This window comes from Kryptolebias marmoratus, linkage group LG24 (genome assembly GCF_001649575.2).
Source record: "Kryptolebias marmoratus isolate JLee-2015 linkage group LG24, ASM164957v2, whole genome shotgun sequence".
NCBI lineage: Eukaryota > Metazoa > Chordata > Actinopteri > Cyprinodontiformes > Rivulidae > Kryptolebias > Kryptolebias marmoratus.
Window position 1 is genome coordinate 3,501,896 of NC_051453.1, and position 14,992 is coordinate 3,516,887.

Below are 14,992 nucleotides of genomic sequence, written 5' to 3' on the forward strand. Positions count from 1 at the left end.
GTGCTTTAAAAGCTCAGAAACAGGTGAGTGGCTGTAAAGGTGAACCTGAGCCCCTCTCTGACATGAACACACACTTTTCCTCTCCTTTGGCCCCTCAGGGACGAGCAATGACAGGCGGTGACAGAGTCCCCTATGACTTTCATTTCTGGTAGTGCATGCAGTGTGTTTGTCATTCGTGTGTTACTTACTTGAAATCAGACAAAAGAAGTGAAAGTCCTAGATTCCTTAAAGGAACGCTTGTTGCCGGCAGCCTTTCATGCCAGAGTTTTAGGCTGAGATTATTTTATGTTGAGAAATGAAATGACAGAAGTAGCTGTTTTGGGCAAACCTTGAAAATAACTTCATGCACTTTCAGCAACTACCATCTGCAAGATTTCCATTTGTATATGGATTAGCTATGGTGGTCATCCCAAGCTGGATTGACTCCAAAATCTAATCAGTTATATATGAACATCCAATAATTACTTTCAGAAAGTGTCATTAAAATCTGTCCAGTGGGTCATGAGATATTTTGCTAACAAGCAAACAGGGTTTACTCCAACAGTTAATGCTGAAGTTTTAAGCAAAGATCCTGTTCAATGAGTAGCACTTGTAGTTTGTGTTTTGAATGACTCTCAGCTACCACCACACCAAATCTTAGCCAAATATCTGCAGAATTTAATTTAGTTATAACCATTTTGGGGTTTTCTCGGGTCAGTTGGCTGTGGCGGCCACCTTGAATTAGGTTGGCTCTTAAAGTTAATCAGCTGCAGATGTGCATGCAATGACTATTTCCTTAAAGGTTCATTAAAAGTACATCCAGTGGTTTGTGATATTCAGAGTAGACTTTAAATAGCTACTGGTAAAACTTTAAACCAAGATCTTGGACAATCTGTGAGTGTTCAGAATATGTGATGGCGGTCCGTCTCAGCTGTGACCGTACTAAACTTTGGGTCAGTATCTGTAAAATGAAATGAGGTACCGTCATCGTTGTGTGTTTATGAGGTCAATTGGCCGTGGCAGCCTTCTTGAATCAAGCTGACTCCAAAAGGTAATCAGTTGAGGATGTACAGCCAATGATTACTTTCTGCAGGTTTCATTATAATTTGCCCAGTGGGTCACAAGATATTTTGTTAACAGACACACACACACACACATACAAGGATATAATAAAACTGGCAGGTATTTTTAACGGACTTCCCTCCTTTCCTGAACAAGGAGAGTAGTTTTTTCTTTTTTTTTCTAGACCCACCTCATCAAGTCGTGTCCTTAAGGGAATGTTTCACACTTAAACTTTCTCACAAGCAAGCGAACAGCCACAAAACCAAAATCAATGCAGGCAGAAGTGAGCGAGTTTCCTCACATCTGCAAGGACAGGTGATGCATAAACGTTGCACGTACACAGACTCAGGAGGACAATGAAGAGGGAGGCTGCATGCATGAATATGCACACACACCTCCTGAAGGCCTCCCAGCCGCTCCAGGTTGCATTCAGAGCAGGTAAAGCAGGTTTTAGCTGACTGTTGAATGGAAGGATTTAGCTGAGGGCCCACAAGCCCACAGTCATTACAGCCGTTTTCCTCCACTCAGCACCTTCTATTAACCACAGTGGGGGGGATGAACCTAACGCTGGGCTCTATGCAGCAGACTACAGATGGAGACATTAAAGATTTTGGTTTTTACAACTTGCAGCAGTGCACTCCATGACTCAGACTTTGAGAGGAACATTAGATTATATATATAATAACGTTCCCGACTTTTACAGAACAGGATTGTAATTATTTTTATAAAAAATAATGGTCAGCATTATCAATATGAAAATACTTGTTAACTGCAGATAAACTTTGAAAAATCTGTTCAAATACAATAAAAAGTTTTCCTTATAAATCTACCAGAGGCATAAAGGAGTTTGATATTTTGCTGTTAAAATTACAGTACAGTTTACTGATTTTTCTTTTACATTTTAATACTCTTTTTACTCAGTTTTAGTTGTAAATATGTATTACGACAACAAAAACCTTATTACTGTCATTAGTTCAGTAATATTTCATATAAATAAACAAAACTGGCTTGTGAGAACAAGTTTACTGACAGAAAAATGAAACCCTTGTATAAACAGACACAAGTGTTTCCGTTTATTTTTCTTTTTGGGGCAATCCTACTGTACTCATTAATTTGATTTCATGAGTGCAGGTGTGACTGTGTTTGGGATGCAGCTGATTGTGCACCAGTGGGGGGAGGGAATTGATGGCAGCAGGTATTGAGGGCAAATCATCTGCACACTTGTGTGTAAAAGCAAAATAATTGCTCAGTGGGGGACAAGAAGAGGGCAAATGGATGTGGTGTGCAGTGTGTTAGAGTGTGTGTGACTGAGTGAATGTTTGTCAGTGATTATTACCTTGACCTTGATTTCCCCCAAGGCTGCGTTAAAGGCTCTCAATCTTTGTGTGTGTGTCTGTGTGTGTGTGTTAGGAGAGAAGAGCAAGACAGTAGAACTGGAGGACGTGAAGTTTCATCAGTGCGTCCGTCTGTCACGCTTTGAGAATGACCGCACCATCTCTTTCATCCCCCCTGACGGCGATAGCGAGCTCATGTCGTACCGCCTCAACACAGCAGTGAGTGGCACGCACACACACACACACACACACACACACACACACACACACACTTCCTGCAAATCACTGAGAACACATGAATCATTCACATCATTCAGTCTCAAACACCTGCATCGCACATTTAATTGTTTTTTTTATTCTAAAATCTTTTCATCTTTACTTTGCACACACTTCAGTTCATTTGTAAAACTCCAACTCACAGCAAGAGGGCGCTGTGCAGAAAAAAAAACACAATTTCAGCATGTTTTCTTTATTTTTTGTTTGTTTCTTTTGTTTTTGTTTTTAGATATGTTATTTTTTAGAACTGAATGAATGAAAAAAGACATTTATGTTACTGTTAATTTCAGCTGTCAGATCCACTTGAAGAAAACAATCATGACTGAATCTATTGTGGCAACCTTGAATCTTGTGTCTGAAACTCTCAGGTTCAGTGTCCTGTATGTTGGCTAAATGTGGGTTTTAGGTGTGGCAGCAACCACGAACGCCTGCTTCTGTTTGACTTTTCATGAGTTTCCACTTTATCTGATTACTTGAAGCCCAGAACTATAGTTTGTACAAAAGTTCAGTAACTCCTTTGTTGGTAAAACTGAATACAAAGCTTAAAACAGTAAATGTAGATTTCAGGCGACTGCATTCGACCAGTTCCTTATTCTCACTCTTATCTCACACCATGCCTGCTGTGTTTCCTGTCCCGACATATTATATGCTCTGTTCTCTCATGTACTTCAGTTAGTAGCTGTTAGTCACAGAGTTTAAAGTGTCCAGCATGCGTCTTCGTTATGGCAGCATCGTTAAATTTGTCATTAATCTTGTGCAAAAACAGGCAGAGATCACAGACAGAGCTGGCTGGTTCAGAACCTCTTCTTAGGAAAAAAAGAAATGTGTCCCACTTAACAATACAAAATACTTTTGTTGCAGCTGCATATACATAAAAAATATTGTGCAGTGTATTGGTAATACACACAGTGGCTTGGTTCATAGTATTGAATGTGCATATTCATATTTAAAAATACTTGGTAAGTTGTTAGCTGCATTTTATTTAAATTATCTTAATCTGCTGTCAGCTAGATTCACCTTATTTACCTGTTATGATAAAAAAATAATAAGTAAGTAAAAAGTCATTATTTACTGACCTAGCTTTGTAATTCCAGGTCCTTTTTAAATGAGAATAAAACGTTATTAATCCCACTTTTCCGAGTACAGCATCTTGTTTTCTCTCTTGTCGTTTTTATCACTGAAGCAATGTTTGCGGCGTGAGGCTCTCTAACTCTCCTGACCTTGTCCACCCTGTCGTTCGATCTGTCCCTGACAGGTGAAGCCTCTTATATGGATCGAGAGTGTGATTGAAAAGTTCTCTCACAGTCGTGTGGAGATCAAAGTCAAGGTAATGACAAGTGACACACAAACATCAACGCACACACTTCCTGTATAAAACCGACTCTGTCCTATCGCCTGCAGCTGGTCTCTTGTCCCTCCACCCAAACGTGTTGTAGTATTTATAACGTTTATGTCTCAAGTGGATTACTAGATACCATCTGTGTGATGCCTCGAAGGCCATACAGACTCATAATTACAATTATCACTCAGGCCTCATTTGAAATGTAGACATGGTTGTTCTTTTTCCTATTAATGTTATTGTTATGAAAACCTTCTGGCTTCTGAAGTCTGTCTTGTCACCTTTCACAGGCCCGAAGTCAGTTTAAGAGCCGCTCCACTGCCAACAATGTTGCCATCATGGTGCCGGTGCCCAGTGATGCTGACTCACCCAAGTTCAAGACCAGCACAGGCAGCGCCAAGTGGCTGCCTGAGAAGAACGTGGTGCAGTGGAACATCAAATCCTTCCCTGTTAGTGGCAAATACACACCAGCTCCACCTTTATTACACTAAATCCATTCAAACAATACTTTGTTCTTCTGCAGTGAGTCTAGCTTTTTGCTAGTTTTGGCTTTTAACTAACATTTTTGCTGCTTTTAGCTAGTTTTATTCATAGTGCAGTATTACATAAAATGCAATTTATCTAGATTATTTATATATTTTTAATGCAGAATATTTCATCCATTTCTACAATTCTCACAGCAGGTGGTGCAAACTCTGTGTTCATTTCAAACTTTTCTTCTTTTTCTCTGAGAAGATTTACAAGCAGAGCTCCATGATAAAGAGGCACAATTATATAAGCTTTAAACAGCTTTTAAATGACAAAATGAAGTTGTTTTGTGATAAATGCGAGACAGGAGCCATTTGTTACATTATCACTGACCCATCCGCACATGTCTCATCTGCCGTTTCAGTGCGATTCTTTACTTTAAAGTTTGACTTTTCACATTAATTCAGTGGAGATTCCTTTAATCTGCCAGCTTCTGATATCTCCTCTGTAATTCATTACACCTTCGGCCTGTCAAGGAAGGTTAAGAATTACTGATGTCATTTTGTTACCCAGCTGCTGTGTGACTCAGAAGATGTTTCCACGATGTTATTCACCTTTGAACGCTGTAAAATTACATATTCTCACAGGCAGCAACAGTTAAGTAATTAATTAGGAAGGTAGTGAAAACAAGCAAAGCAGTGGCTTGTTGTGATAAATGCAGTTCAAAGACCACAAGCCTGCAGTCTGTGAGCTGATATGTGCAACTTTACCATAAATATCATCATCTCAGAACAGCAAAAACAAATGAAGCTTTTAAAAAATGAGTCAGTTTGCCCTCAAATATTTTCTACGCTTTTTTTAAAGCAGTTTTTATATAAATTGGGTGTGACATGTAAAATATTCAGTTAAATTTGTTGCTTTATTCTAAAAATCTTTTGTCCAACCAGTAATCAGGCTCCTAATAAGACACATGGAGACAGCCATGTGACAGTTGGTTATTATTTAGACTACACAGGGAATAGATATTAAATGTTAAAACAAGTACGTACTATAAAAGTAAAAACTTAACTTGACTGATGGTCTGCCAATAAAAAGAACTGATAAGGCCAGAGGACAATGATTAACCTGTTTTTTTTATGCCTCTTTGGGAGTTGGGTTTTGCCAAGTCCTATAAAATCTTTTATCTTGTTAGACAAGGGAGTTGTCTTGTGTTGCCATGTTTGCAGAGTTTTTGTTTTTAAATGCAATTTATTAGTACTGAAGGTAATATCTCACTGGGCTGCAACTAGTTGGCGAAGGGCATTCATTAGGAAGACACCTGAGAGAAAACTTCTGAGGCAAAAGTCCAAATCTAACAACTATGTTGATGATTTTAATAAAGAAAAGAAACTGGTGCACATCTGCTTGTCTTCAGTTCAGAAGCAAATTTAATCATAAATGTGTGGGACGTCTGCCAAAGTGGGTACAAAGCAAGCTGATGTGGGCGGAGCTGGACAACAAAATAATGTGCACGGCCACGAAGGCAGTTTTCAAGCCTTGGTTTTCTAAACCTGGCTGTTCAAAATGTGCTTGCAGTTTTCCTGCAGTCACAGCCCAGTGGGATACCGCCTCAGACTCAGGCCTGCCACCTGAAAGATTTCAGTGACAGCTTTGTGTTCTGGTCTTTGTTCTGTGTGTGTGTTTGCAGGGGGGTAAGGAGTACATGATGCGGGCACACTTTGGTCTACCCAGTGTAGAGAATGACGAGCTGGAGGCAAAGAGACCGATAACCGTTAATTTTGAGATTCCCTATTTCACTGTGTCTGGGATTCAGGTAAGCGTTTTAAGAACAACTGTGCAGTTTGTCTTTATGACTCAAAGTCGCAGTCCCAGTTCTTAGTTCATAAATTTATATTGCAGTTCCAGAAAGTTTCTGTGTAAGATTTTTCTCTTACATTGTCACACTGTCTGTCATTTTGGTTTTCTGTCATCCAGTACCTATAAAACCATGACTACCATGACTCACAGTAAGAGTCATATACAAGTTTTTTACAGCAACTGCGTAAAACTACAGTTCCAAAAATGCTGTTGTGTTGTGTAAAATATAAATAAAATCAAAATGCAATGATTTTCAAATCTCATACACTACAATTTTATTCATAATGAAACAGTAAATTAATGCATGAACTGCAGCAAAGTAGGAAAATTGTTCTGTGGTCAGATAAATCAAAATTCAGTTCAAAAGCCTGCCCCTCTGGTGGCACAGCATGGGCAGCATTTACAGCTGGAAAGGTACCATCAGAAAAGTATATACAAGATTTAGAACAATATGCCCAGATTACGTCTTTTTTTTTCCTGTGAAGGCTTTGCATAATTCAGCAAGACAATGCTAAACAGCATAATGCATCCATTACAACAGTAAGAGAGTCCGGGCCCTGAACGGACCTTCCTGGAGTCCAGACTTCCCACTAACTGAAAACATTTGGTGCATCATGAAACAAAAAAATGGCAAAGAAGAAACGAATGGAACAACATTCCCTCCAAAAACTCCACCAGCTGCTCTCCTCACTTCCTCCACTGTTGTTAAAAGAAGAGGGGAGGCTTCAGATTAAAAACATGACCCTGTCCTAACTTTTTTGAAATGTGCTGCAGCCAAAAAAATTTTTTTTCCAGTTTTTTTTTTTTTTTTAGTTTAAGCATCTGATATGTTACTATATTACATTATGAATAAAATATAGGTTTATGAGATTTGCATTCTCTCTTTTTATGTTTTACATAACCCGCCTACTTTTTCAGAATTGGGGTTGCATATCCATGGTTAATGTAGATAATCTTACACTGATCTTATCCTATGGAGGGAAATTAATCTTTGGGTGTTGCATAAAATCCTTACTTATCAAATTTGGAAATGCATGAGTTTCTGTTTACATCAGCTGTAAGCGAGCAGCTGGAAACACACTGCTGCAGACACACAACGTGCCGGTAAATGTTGGAGTTAGCACCATTAAGGTGAATTAGCTTTACAGGTAATATACTGCGTGTGTTTGAAAATAAATGAACATCTTCACGTTCTCCAGGTGCGCTACCTAAAGATCATAGAGAAGAGCGGTTACCAGGCATTGCCGTGGGTGCGCTACATCACACAAAGTGGAGGTGAGAAAATAAGCACATCTCAACATCGAAAATACACACACACACACACACACACACACTCTCTGCTGGTTTCCTGCTTGGACTTGGATTCATGAATAAGCATTCAGGAGTAAAGAAGCAGCAAGGTAATAGACAACATCCTTGGGTTAAATTATTACATAATAATTTCAAACTCTGACTTTGTGGCTGCTTTTTGGTCTCATATTTGTTTGACATTTACTCAAGAAAAGAGCACATGTACAGAATAAGTGCCATTACATAATAAAAAGTAAACTTTTTCAGCTTTTTGAATTAGTTTCTTAAAAGCTGGAAGGTTTTAAGTCCAAACCATTAGTGCTTACCCTGATGTTACACTCGATGTTTTCCCTTAGAGTTTAGAGTCAGAATGTCTTCCTGCATCAATATTCACTGTGAGTCTGGAGAACGGACTGAGATAAACAACATCCATCATATCTAATGCCTGGCTCCATCACCACGAGCCATGCCATCAGGGGCTTCAGTGCAGGTAGAAACAGGATGGAAACTCCACAAACTGAGTGGCTTTGTTCAGGCTTGGTTAAATGTTTCACTGCTGTCCGTGTTTGAACAGAAATGCCAGCTGAGTTTGTTTAACAATGCGACTGTGTGAGATCTTGAGATGGTGTCCAGAGAGTAAACTATATCTACCAAACTCAGAGGTGACAGGAAGAGCAACGAGGTGTTGCCAGGCCGTTAACTTGAGGTACTACTTTCACAGCATGTTTTTAAATGTGTAGCAAAATATATGTGAATTCTGAGCAAATTACAAAGCAATTTCTAGGATAGGGCCACATTACCGTATATTAAAGCACTACATGAAAATCTGCTGTTCTTGCTGGTTTTATTAAGGGCACTAATGGAAATGATGTGAAGATGAAGACTCAATCCTTCTGCTAGACCACAGCTAGAAATCTTCAAGTTTCCTTCCTGCTTTACACAAAGAACTGGACTTTTTTGCATTAGTTATATTCATGACCTGGCTCTGTCAGACACAAATTTAAGAGTCCTTTGATACATTCAACCTGCTTCAAAGGACTGAAAAGGTTGAATGATGCCAAAGAGTGCCAAAGGGCTCCCAGGGTGGCACTTTGCAAATGCCAAGCCTCCTCTGCCTCCTTGCTGATCTTGCAGCATGGAGACAAAACAGAAAAAAAGGGGATGGAAAGGAGGACAAAGGTTCAGTCCGAGTAAAAGTAAGAAGAGTGATGAAATTATGGTGACTGAGGAGAAGCTATCACCTTTCTCACTGCTGCCACTGGTCACACAGGGAGGGAGAAGGACGAGATCTAATTTCACTCACCACTACTTTCATGCTGATTAAATAATGCCCTGATACTGCAGACTGAAGGTACTGATTTATTAATGACTGAACAGGCATTGAGTTGCTGTACCATACGGCTCTAAGTTATAACATCACTAATATCTGACTGCGACAGGTCAGAACAGGAAACGATAATACACACAAACTGGACTTTTAGGTTGGCACGTCACTGACACACACTGCCTTTGTGCTTTGTTGTTATTTATTTTTTTGGATACAATATATGATTTAACTAACATCTAATTTGGGATTATATGCCACTTTAGTGGATGCTATTTACTACTCAGCTAGATAATTGTGGTCAGATTTCATCTAATTAAATTACATGAGATTTAACCTGAAAAGGTTCCTGCAGAGTCGGTTGCAATTTAGCAGTTTTAGTTTTCTGCAGGGTAGTCAAATTCTTCAACACAAAAACCAGCTGAAATCATGTCACATTTCTCCGTGCCCTTTAAAGTCAGCCAGTCCCCTGACTATTATTAACATTGATTATTCTGGGGAGAAAAACAAAACACAACTAAAAGATGAAACCACAAAACTGACTGATTTCTTTTAGCATTCAAGCTACAGTATCACTTCTGGTGTTCACCAGTAACTCATTCAGTTTTCTTTTATTGGCATTAATGTGTAACTCAGGGAGCCAAATGTTCAACAAAAGGAAGCTTTATTTATCTGCAAACGGTTGAAGATAGCTGTAATCTAAGATTAGATTTTGAATGTTTTATATTATTGCAAATATCTCTGTGAAAGAAATTATTTTTTGTGCTGCTGATTTAGTGTCACTATTTGGCATGGTTTGTTTATTTCCCTTAAGTTCTCTTATGAAAAGGGGTCCTGACTTTATTTACAGTATTTATTTATTATTGGCCTCAAAATATTGGAAAGCTTTTTTGGTAGTACTGATGGAAAATTGCAGGAGTTATTTGAATAAATCCTGATGTTAGGGGTTAATTTTGCAGAAGAGAGCTGTTTTATAGATGAAAACGATGGTTTTAAAATATCTGTAATTTAAATAGTTTGTTTTTAGAACTAATAACCCTGTTTTATAAACTTTATAAACATCTGACAGTGGTAGAGCCTGCGCACTAACGTCTTATAGTAGGTTAGTAATATATTTGTGTCTAGAACTACAAACATTCAAGTAAAAAAGTTATGAATCCTAAATTTGTCACAGAAAATGAGACTTCATTTGTCTTTCTCCTTGTTGCACATTTTATGATTAGACAATTATCGCATTGCATAGCTGATGATAAAACATGATAAACTGTGTGGTTACAATTATCTAATTTTTAGCCCATCTAATATGTTCATTAAAGGTTGAGTCAATATGATATTTAGATTTCATTTCGAAAACAACCTTCAGAAACTTGATGATGTACTGAAGGCAGCCAAGGTTAGTAAAATGATTTATTACAATGCACCTACAGCTTAAATTTGTGCAAATCTTGTTTAGGGATTTAATAGTGCTTCTAATGGCATTGATGCGATGTTCAGGGGGCTATGAGGGGAACAAAGCTGTGCGTTAATGCTCTGCTGTTACATTTCTTGGCAGATTACCAGCTCCGGACAAACTAAAGGGCACAGATGCTGCTAGACGAATGGGTATTTTCTCCTTCTGCCCGTCTTCGTCTCTATTCCCTCCATTTCTCCAGCTCAGTGTCTGCAGCCGACAGCTGAGGACAGGTGTAGGAGGACATAAGAAACCCCCCCCCCCGTTAACGGTAACTGGAAATCATCCCTCGGTCTGTTGCAAAACTCAAAGAGGAAAGAGTGTTACATTAGCTCTGACATGCATTTTTTAGGGTTTCCTCAGGACTCCAGTAAATATTTTTTATTACACTAAGAACGAATTGACAACTCTTTGACCCAGTCTGATTCTGGCTCATTAATACTGCAGATTTGTGATTTTATACATTCAAAATGTGCCATGTACTTCCTTTTTTATCTGTAGAAAATACTACATGATGCTTTATGAAGGAACTTAACCACAGCTTTAAATCTGTCACAGGATTTCTTTCTTCATAATCTGTCATTTATGTCCTCATTGTAAAAAAAAAAACTTCACTGACACATTTTATCTTGAATGGTGATTTTTTTTATACACATTCAGTTCAGAGCCCTAAAACTGCCTGCAGTCCCCAGTGGCTCTGGGAACTTAATCCCCAGTTCTGTGAAACTAACACCAGCAACCAGGTCAATGATTAATAAGGCCCAATATTATCCGAGGCATCGACAGTGCAACATAAAACCGAAGACTCATGGGGGTTATAACCTTGTCCCTGTTCTCGAGGCAGACTCAAGGGAATAAATACAGTGCAGAATTTGGTCATATTTTATTTGTTGTTTATATTGTTTTGGTTGTTTCTCTTTGGATTGAGGCTTCAAAGTACAACAGTGAGGGTTAATGAAGTTTAAAGGGGTTGTGGGAAGGGCAATGAGCAAAGTAACAATATTTTCATTTGTTATTTTTTGACTTCTGTTTTGTTTTACTTTTTATTTTTCTGAGACCAGTTTGTGGTGAATTTGACTTTCTATGTTCAGCTGCCCTGCTAACAGCAGAACAGAGAATCCAGAGTCTTTATTTTAAATCCACATGTGCTTTTAAAACACTTTCTTACAATCATTCCATTGTCTGTTGTGGGAACCAGTTGTGACAGTTCTGTACGTGGGAATTTTTAAAATTCTTGTTTATTTATTGACTACTGCTTGTTGGAAACAAAGGGATATATTTGGAAATAAACAATTTTTTTGTAACTTCTTTTGGGATCTTCTTGTTTTCTTGCATCACAGAAAAAAAGCATCTAGTTTGTCATTAGTTTCACTAAACGACAGGCAATTGTTTTCTTCAAGTCCCTCTCTGTATCTGTGTTCATTCATCCCTCTGTCAGTCCTGATAAGAGTATTTTTTCCAACCATATCGTGACACCACGCCACCATTCAGCACCTTACAGATGGCATGGTAACACAAGCAGCGCCTGGAGTTTGCCAGACGTATTATAACATGCAAAAAGTCTTGTTTCTTTATATTTTGTTTCAAATAAGCCAAACTTTTCTGGTCTTGCAGAGGCACTTTAAAGCCACGATGCATCCATCCTCGGTGCACATCGACAGTACAGGGGCCTCTGAGCCGGCGATGAAGGCAGTCAGAGATCTGAATTGGCATGTATGTGTGAAGTGGGAGGTGGTGCGAGCAACGCGCTGCTCTTACCAACAATGCTTTTGTCTTTCAGCTGATCGTGCAATGCCAGATTGACGTGTGGAAGCACACAAGATGTGAGGCCAAATGGCTTCTGGTTGGTTTGTGTGAAATACCAAAAGGGAACAATGGTGAATTACAAGTACAACTTCTTTTTTTTGTAGTGATGAGGCACAGCGGGTGTGTGAAAAAAGGTTCTAGTTTTCCTTTTGACATTTTTTGCTTTTTCACTATTATCAGTTTAGGGCTTATGCCTGATTAAAATTCAGATGAATGTTGTTGTTAAGCCACTTAACTCTGACCATTTAATTATTCAAGCATAAAAATGCAATGTTTTTCTATATTTTATTTTACTTTAGTAGATACAACTAAGACTACAGACTTATACAAAGTGCCCATGAAAATACAATTCAAAATTCAAAATTATTTGCTAAGTTGTCTGTCATGTGTGCAAACAACACTGATCTGAATGAATGGATGAAATGATTGAAAATGAATAATTCATTAGTCACTTAAATGGCTTAACCTTTAAAATATATTTAAAAGAACCTTGAAAATGGCCACAAGTAAAGAATGGTCTTAAAACATAAAAGAAGCAATTTTCTGAATAAAAGCCTTTAAAACCTACAGCGGTTCAACAGAAGGCTTCGGTTCACGAGCTGAAAAAGCCTTTTCGATTAGAAGTGAAACGTCTTCAGGAAACAAGAGAAGAAGACCAGTTGTCTTCTATTTAACCACTTAGGTTGTCGTACCCTGGATGATTGAGAATCGACTCGAACAAATTGCCTTTAAAGAATTGCGGAAAGTCAGGAGAACTGTTGGTCAAGACCAAGATTACAAGAAGGTCTTGCTCATTGGAAGGAAACTATAAAGATACTTTGTGATTTTTGTTTACTACTGTTGTCCTTGGAGCTCCGTATAATGTCAACAGTTATGTTTAACCAGGTCAGAAAATCTTTTCTTTCATGCTTTAGGACCTTTCTTGGTTTGCTGTTTGTTGACACATTTGATTAAATCTGAGAAGAGTCTTTGTGGTTCCAGATGTTTTCCAATGAACTCTTATCGAGGCCACTGAGCTTTTTCAGCTGTTTGTTTGTTTGCTTTTTCTCTTGCCAAGGTCCAAACCCTACCACAGTTTTATCATAAAGCTCCGCAAGGAATTCTTTAGACTTTATGGCTTCTTTTTTCCTGTAATGCACTATGACTTATGGGATCTCAAACACAAGAGTGTGCTCTTCTAAACTCCATCCAAGCAGTTAATTTTACCACAGGGGGACTCCGGTCTGATTCCAGACACACATCAAGGGTAATTAAAACAAACAGGATGCACCTGACCACAACTCTGAACAACGACTGTGCACAAACACAAAGAATGCAAAGACTGAGGGGCATAATATATTTTCTCTAGTTTATTTTATTTCTTCAAATTTTCTTTGGTTGGGCTGATGGAAAACTTCCTTATTCCTTCACAGAATCCACTTTCCTTTGTATCAAAGCTGCCCCTCTGTTTCCCTGTTCACCTCCTATGGCCGTCATGCATGGCCGCACAGTGTGTCGTTGCTTATCTCTGACTTTATAGTAAAAAAGCAGCACAAGCTCCGGTCTCTGTGTATGTGTTTGTGTCAAGAGGAAGCCAACGGTGCTAGCCTATGCCAGCCCCTACAGATCGTTGCCTTGTGCATTGTGCCCTCAGTTTGCTGTCTGTCATCACTCCAACAATGGCTGACTGTGACCCCCTTTTGTCTCAAGGCAACAAGACGCATGTTTGTGTGCAGATAAGTAAAAGGCGTGGCACACTCAAATGAAACCGTGCAAATCCTTTTCTTTTTTTGGTTTCCCTGTGAGAGGAGTGAAATACTGCTCAAGGTTTTGGAAACATTTTAATAAATATGTACACAAGAGTTTTAAAGTATTATTCAATTAATGTTCTAATCAGAAGTGTTTTTACTTTTCAGTGTGAATGTTGCAACATTTCTTGAGAAAGGTGATATTTAATGTGAAAAGGCAGCTCTGTCAGCATCTAATTCAGTTAGAAAACATTAAGTTGCTCTTTAAGTGCACTGGGATTCACGAACTGGAAATGTTTATGCAATGGTTTTTAATTTCTAATTTTTCTCCTCTGCTGTGTGAGAAATGACTGAGTCATCATCAGACAGAAAAACAGCTCATAAATTCAAGCTGCCGGGGCTATAAATGTCTCTGCTAACAAAACTGAAATTGTATTTTTCAAAACGGACTCATTTTTATTGCACTACTGGTGGGAAAACAGAAAGTCTCTTGAACTGGGGAAGTTGTTTTTTGTATGTTTTTTTTTTTTTTTTTACAATGAATGATGAATGCCAAAGGGTGATCAAATGAAAGCAGGTTGTAATAAATCTGCATATGTTTGAATTGCAAAAGTATTTTGATACTTTTGAAAATCTGTTTCATAAACCACCACTTTTATTTTACAAATGTGTGCAAAATGTTACAATTTTAAAACACAGTGCTTTTACATAGTTTTGCCTTTTGATCCATATTTGCTAGAAATGCCATTATTTTTGCTTGATGCTAATAATTTTGTTATTTGTAGTTGAATGTGAGAGTCATAAAAATTCTCTCCTGTAGCATTCACCATCTGAAATGTATACCCATAGTTATGTTTATTTGCCATAAAAAATCATCTAAGGTAGCTACAATTATTTGATGCTTTAAATTTTTTTAACATTAACACAAACTACACGGGTTCATATGTTCTAAGAAAATGGGCAATTTAGGAGTTTCATATAGTGAAGATTAGGGTATTAAGTGCTTGTAATTTACTAATCTAGTCCAAAAAGAAAACATGAGTGCAGCTCATGCATTCAGTGGAATATTACTTCCACATC

At 38.2% G+C, this 14,992-nt stretch overlaps 1 protein-coding gene across 1 annotated transcript in view; it reads left to right on the forward strand.

Moving 5' to 3' along the window:
- The window catches only part of ap1m3 (adaptor related protein complex 1 subunit mu 3), a 28,761-nt gene extending 17,074 nt beyond the window's left edge, over positions 1-11,687 (forward strand). Inside the window, exons 7-12 of the mRNA XM_017420578.3 lie at positions 2,452-2,594; positions 3,907-3,978; positions 4,281-4,439; positions 6,146-6,271; positions 7,515-7,590; positions 10,482-11,687. Coding sequence (XP_017276067.1) covers positions 2,452-2,594; positions 3,907-3,978; positions 4,281-4,439; positions 6,146-6,271; positions 7,515-7,590; positions 10,482-10,504 — 599 coding nt within the window. The 3' untranslated portion in view covers positions 10,505-11,687. The remainder of the gene's footprint in view (positions 1-2,451; positions 2,595-3,906; positions 3,979-4,280; positions 4,440-6,145; positions 6,272-7,514; positions 7,591-10,481) is intronic.
- The last annotated feature ends 3,305 nt before the right edge of the window (positions 11,688-14,992 follow it).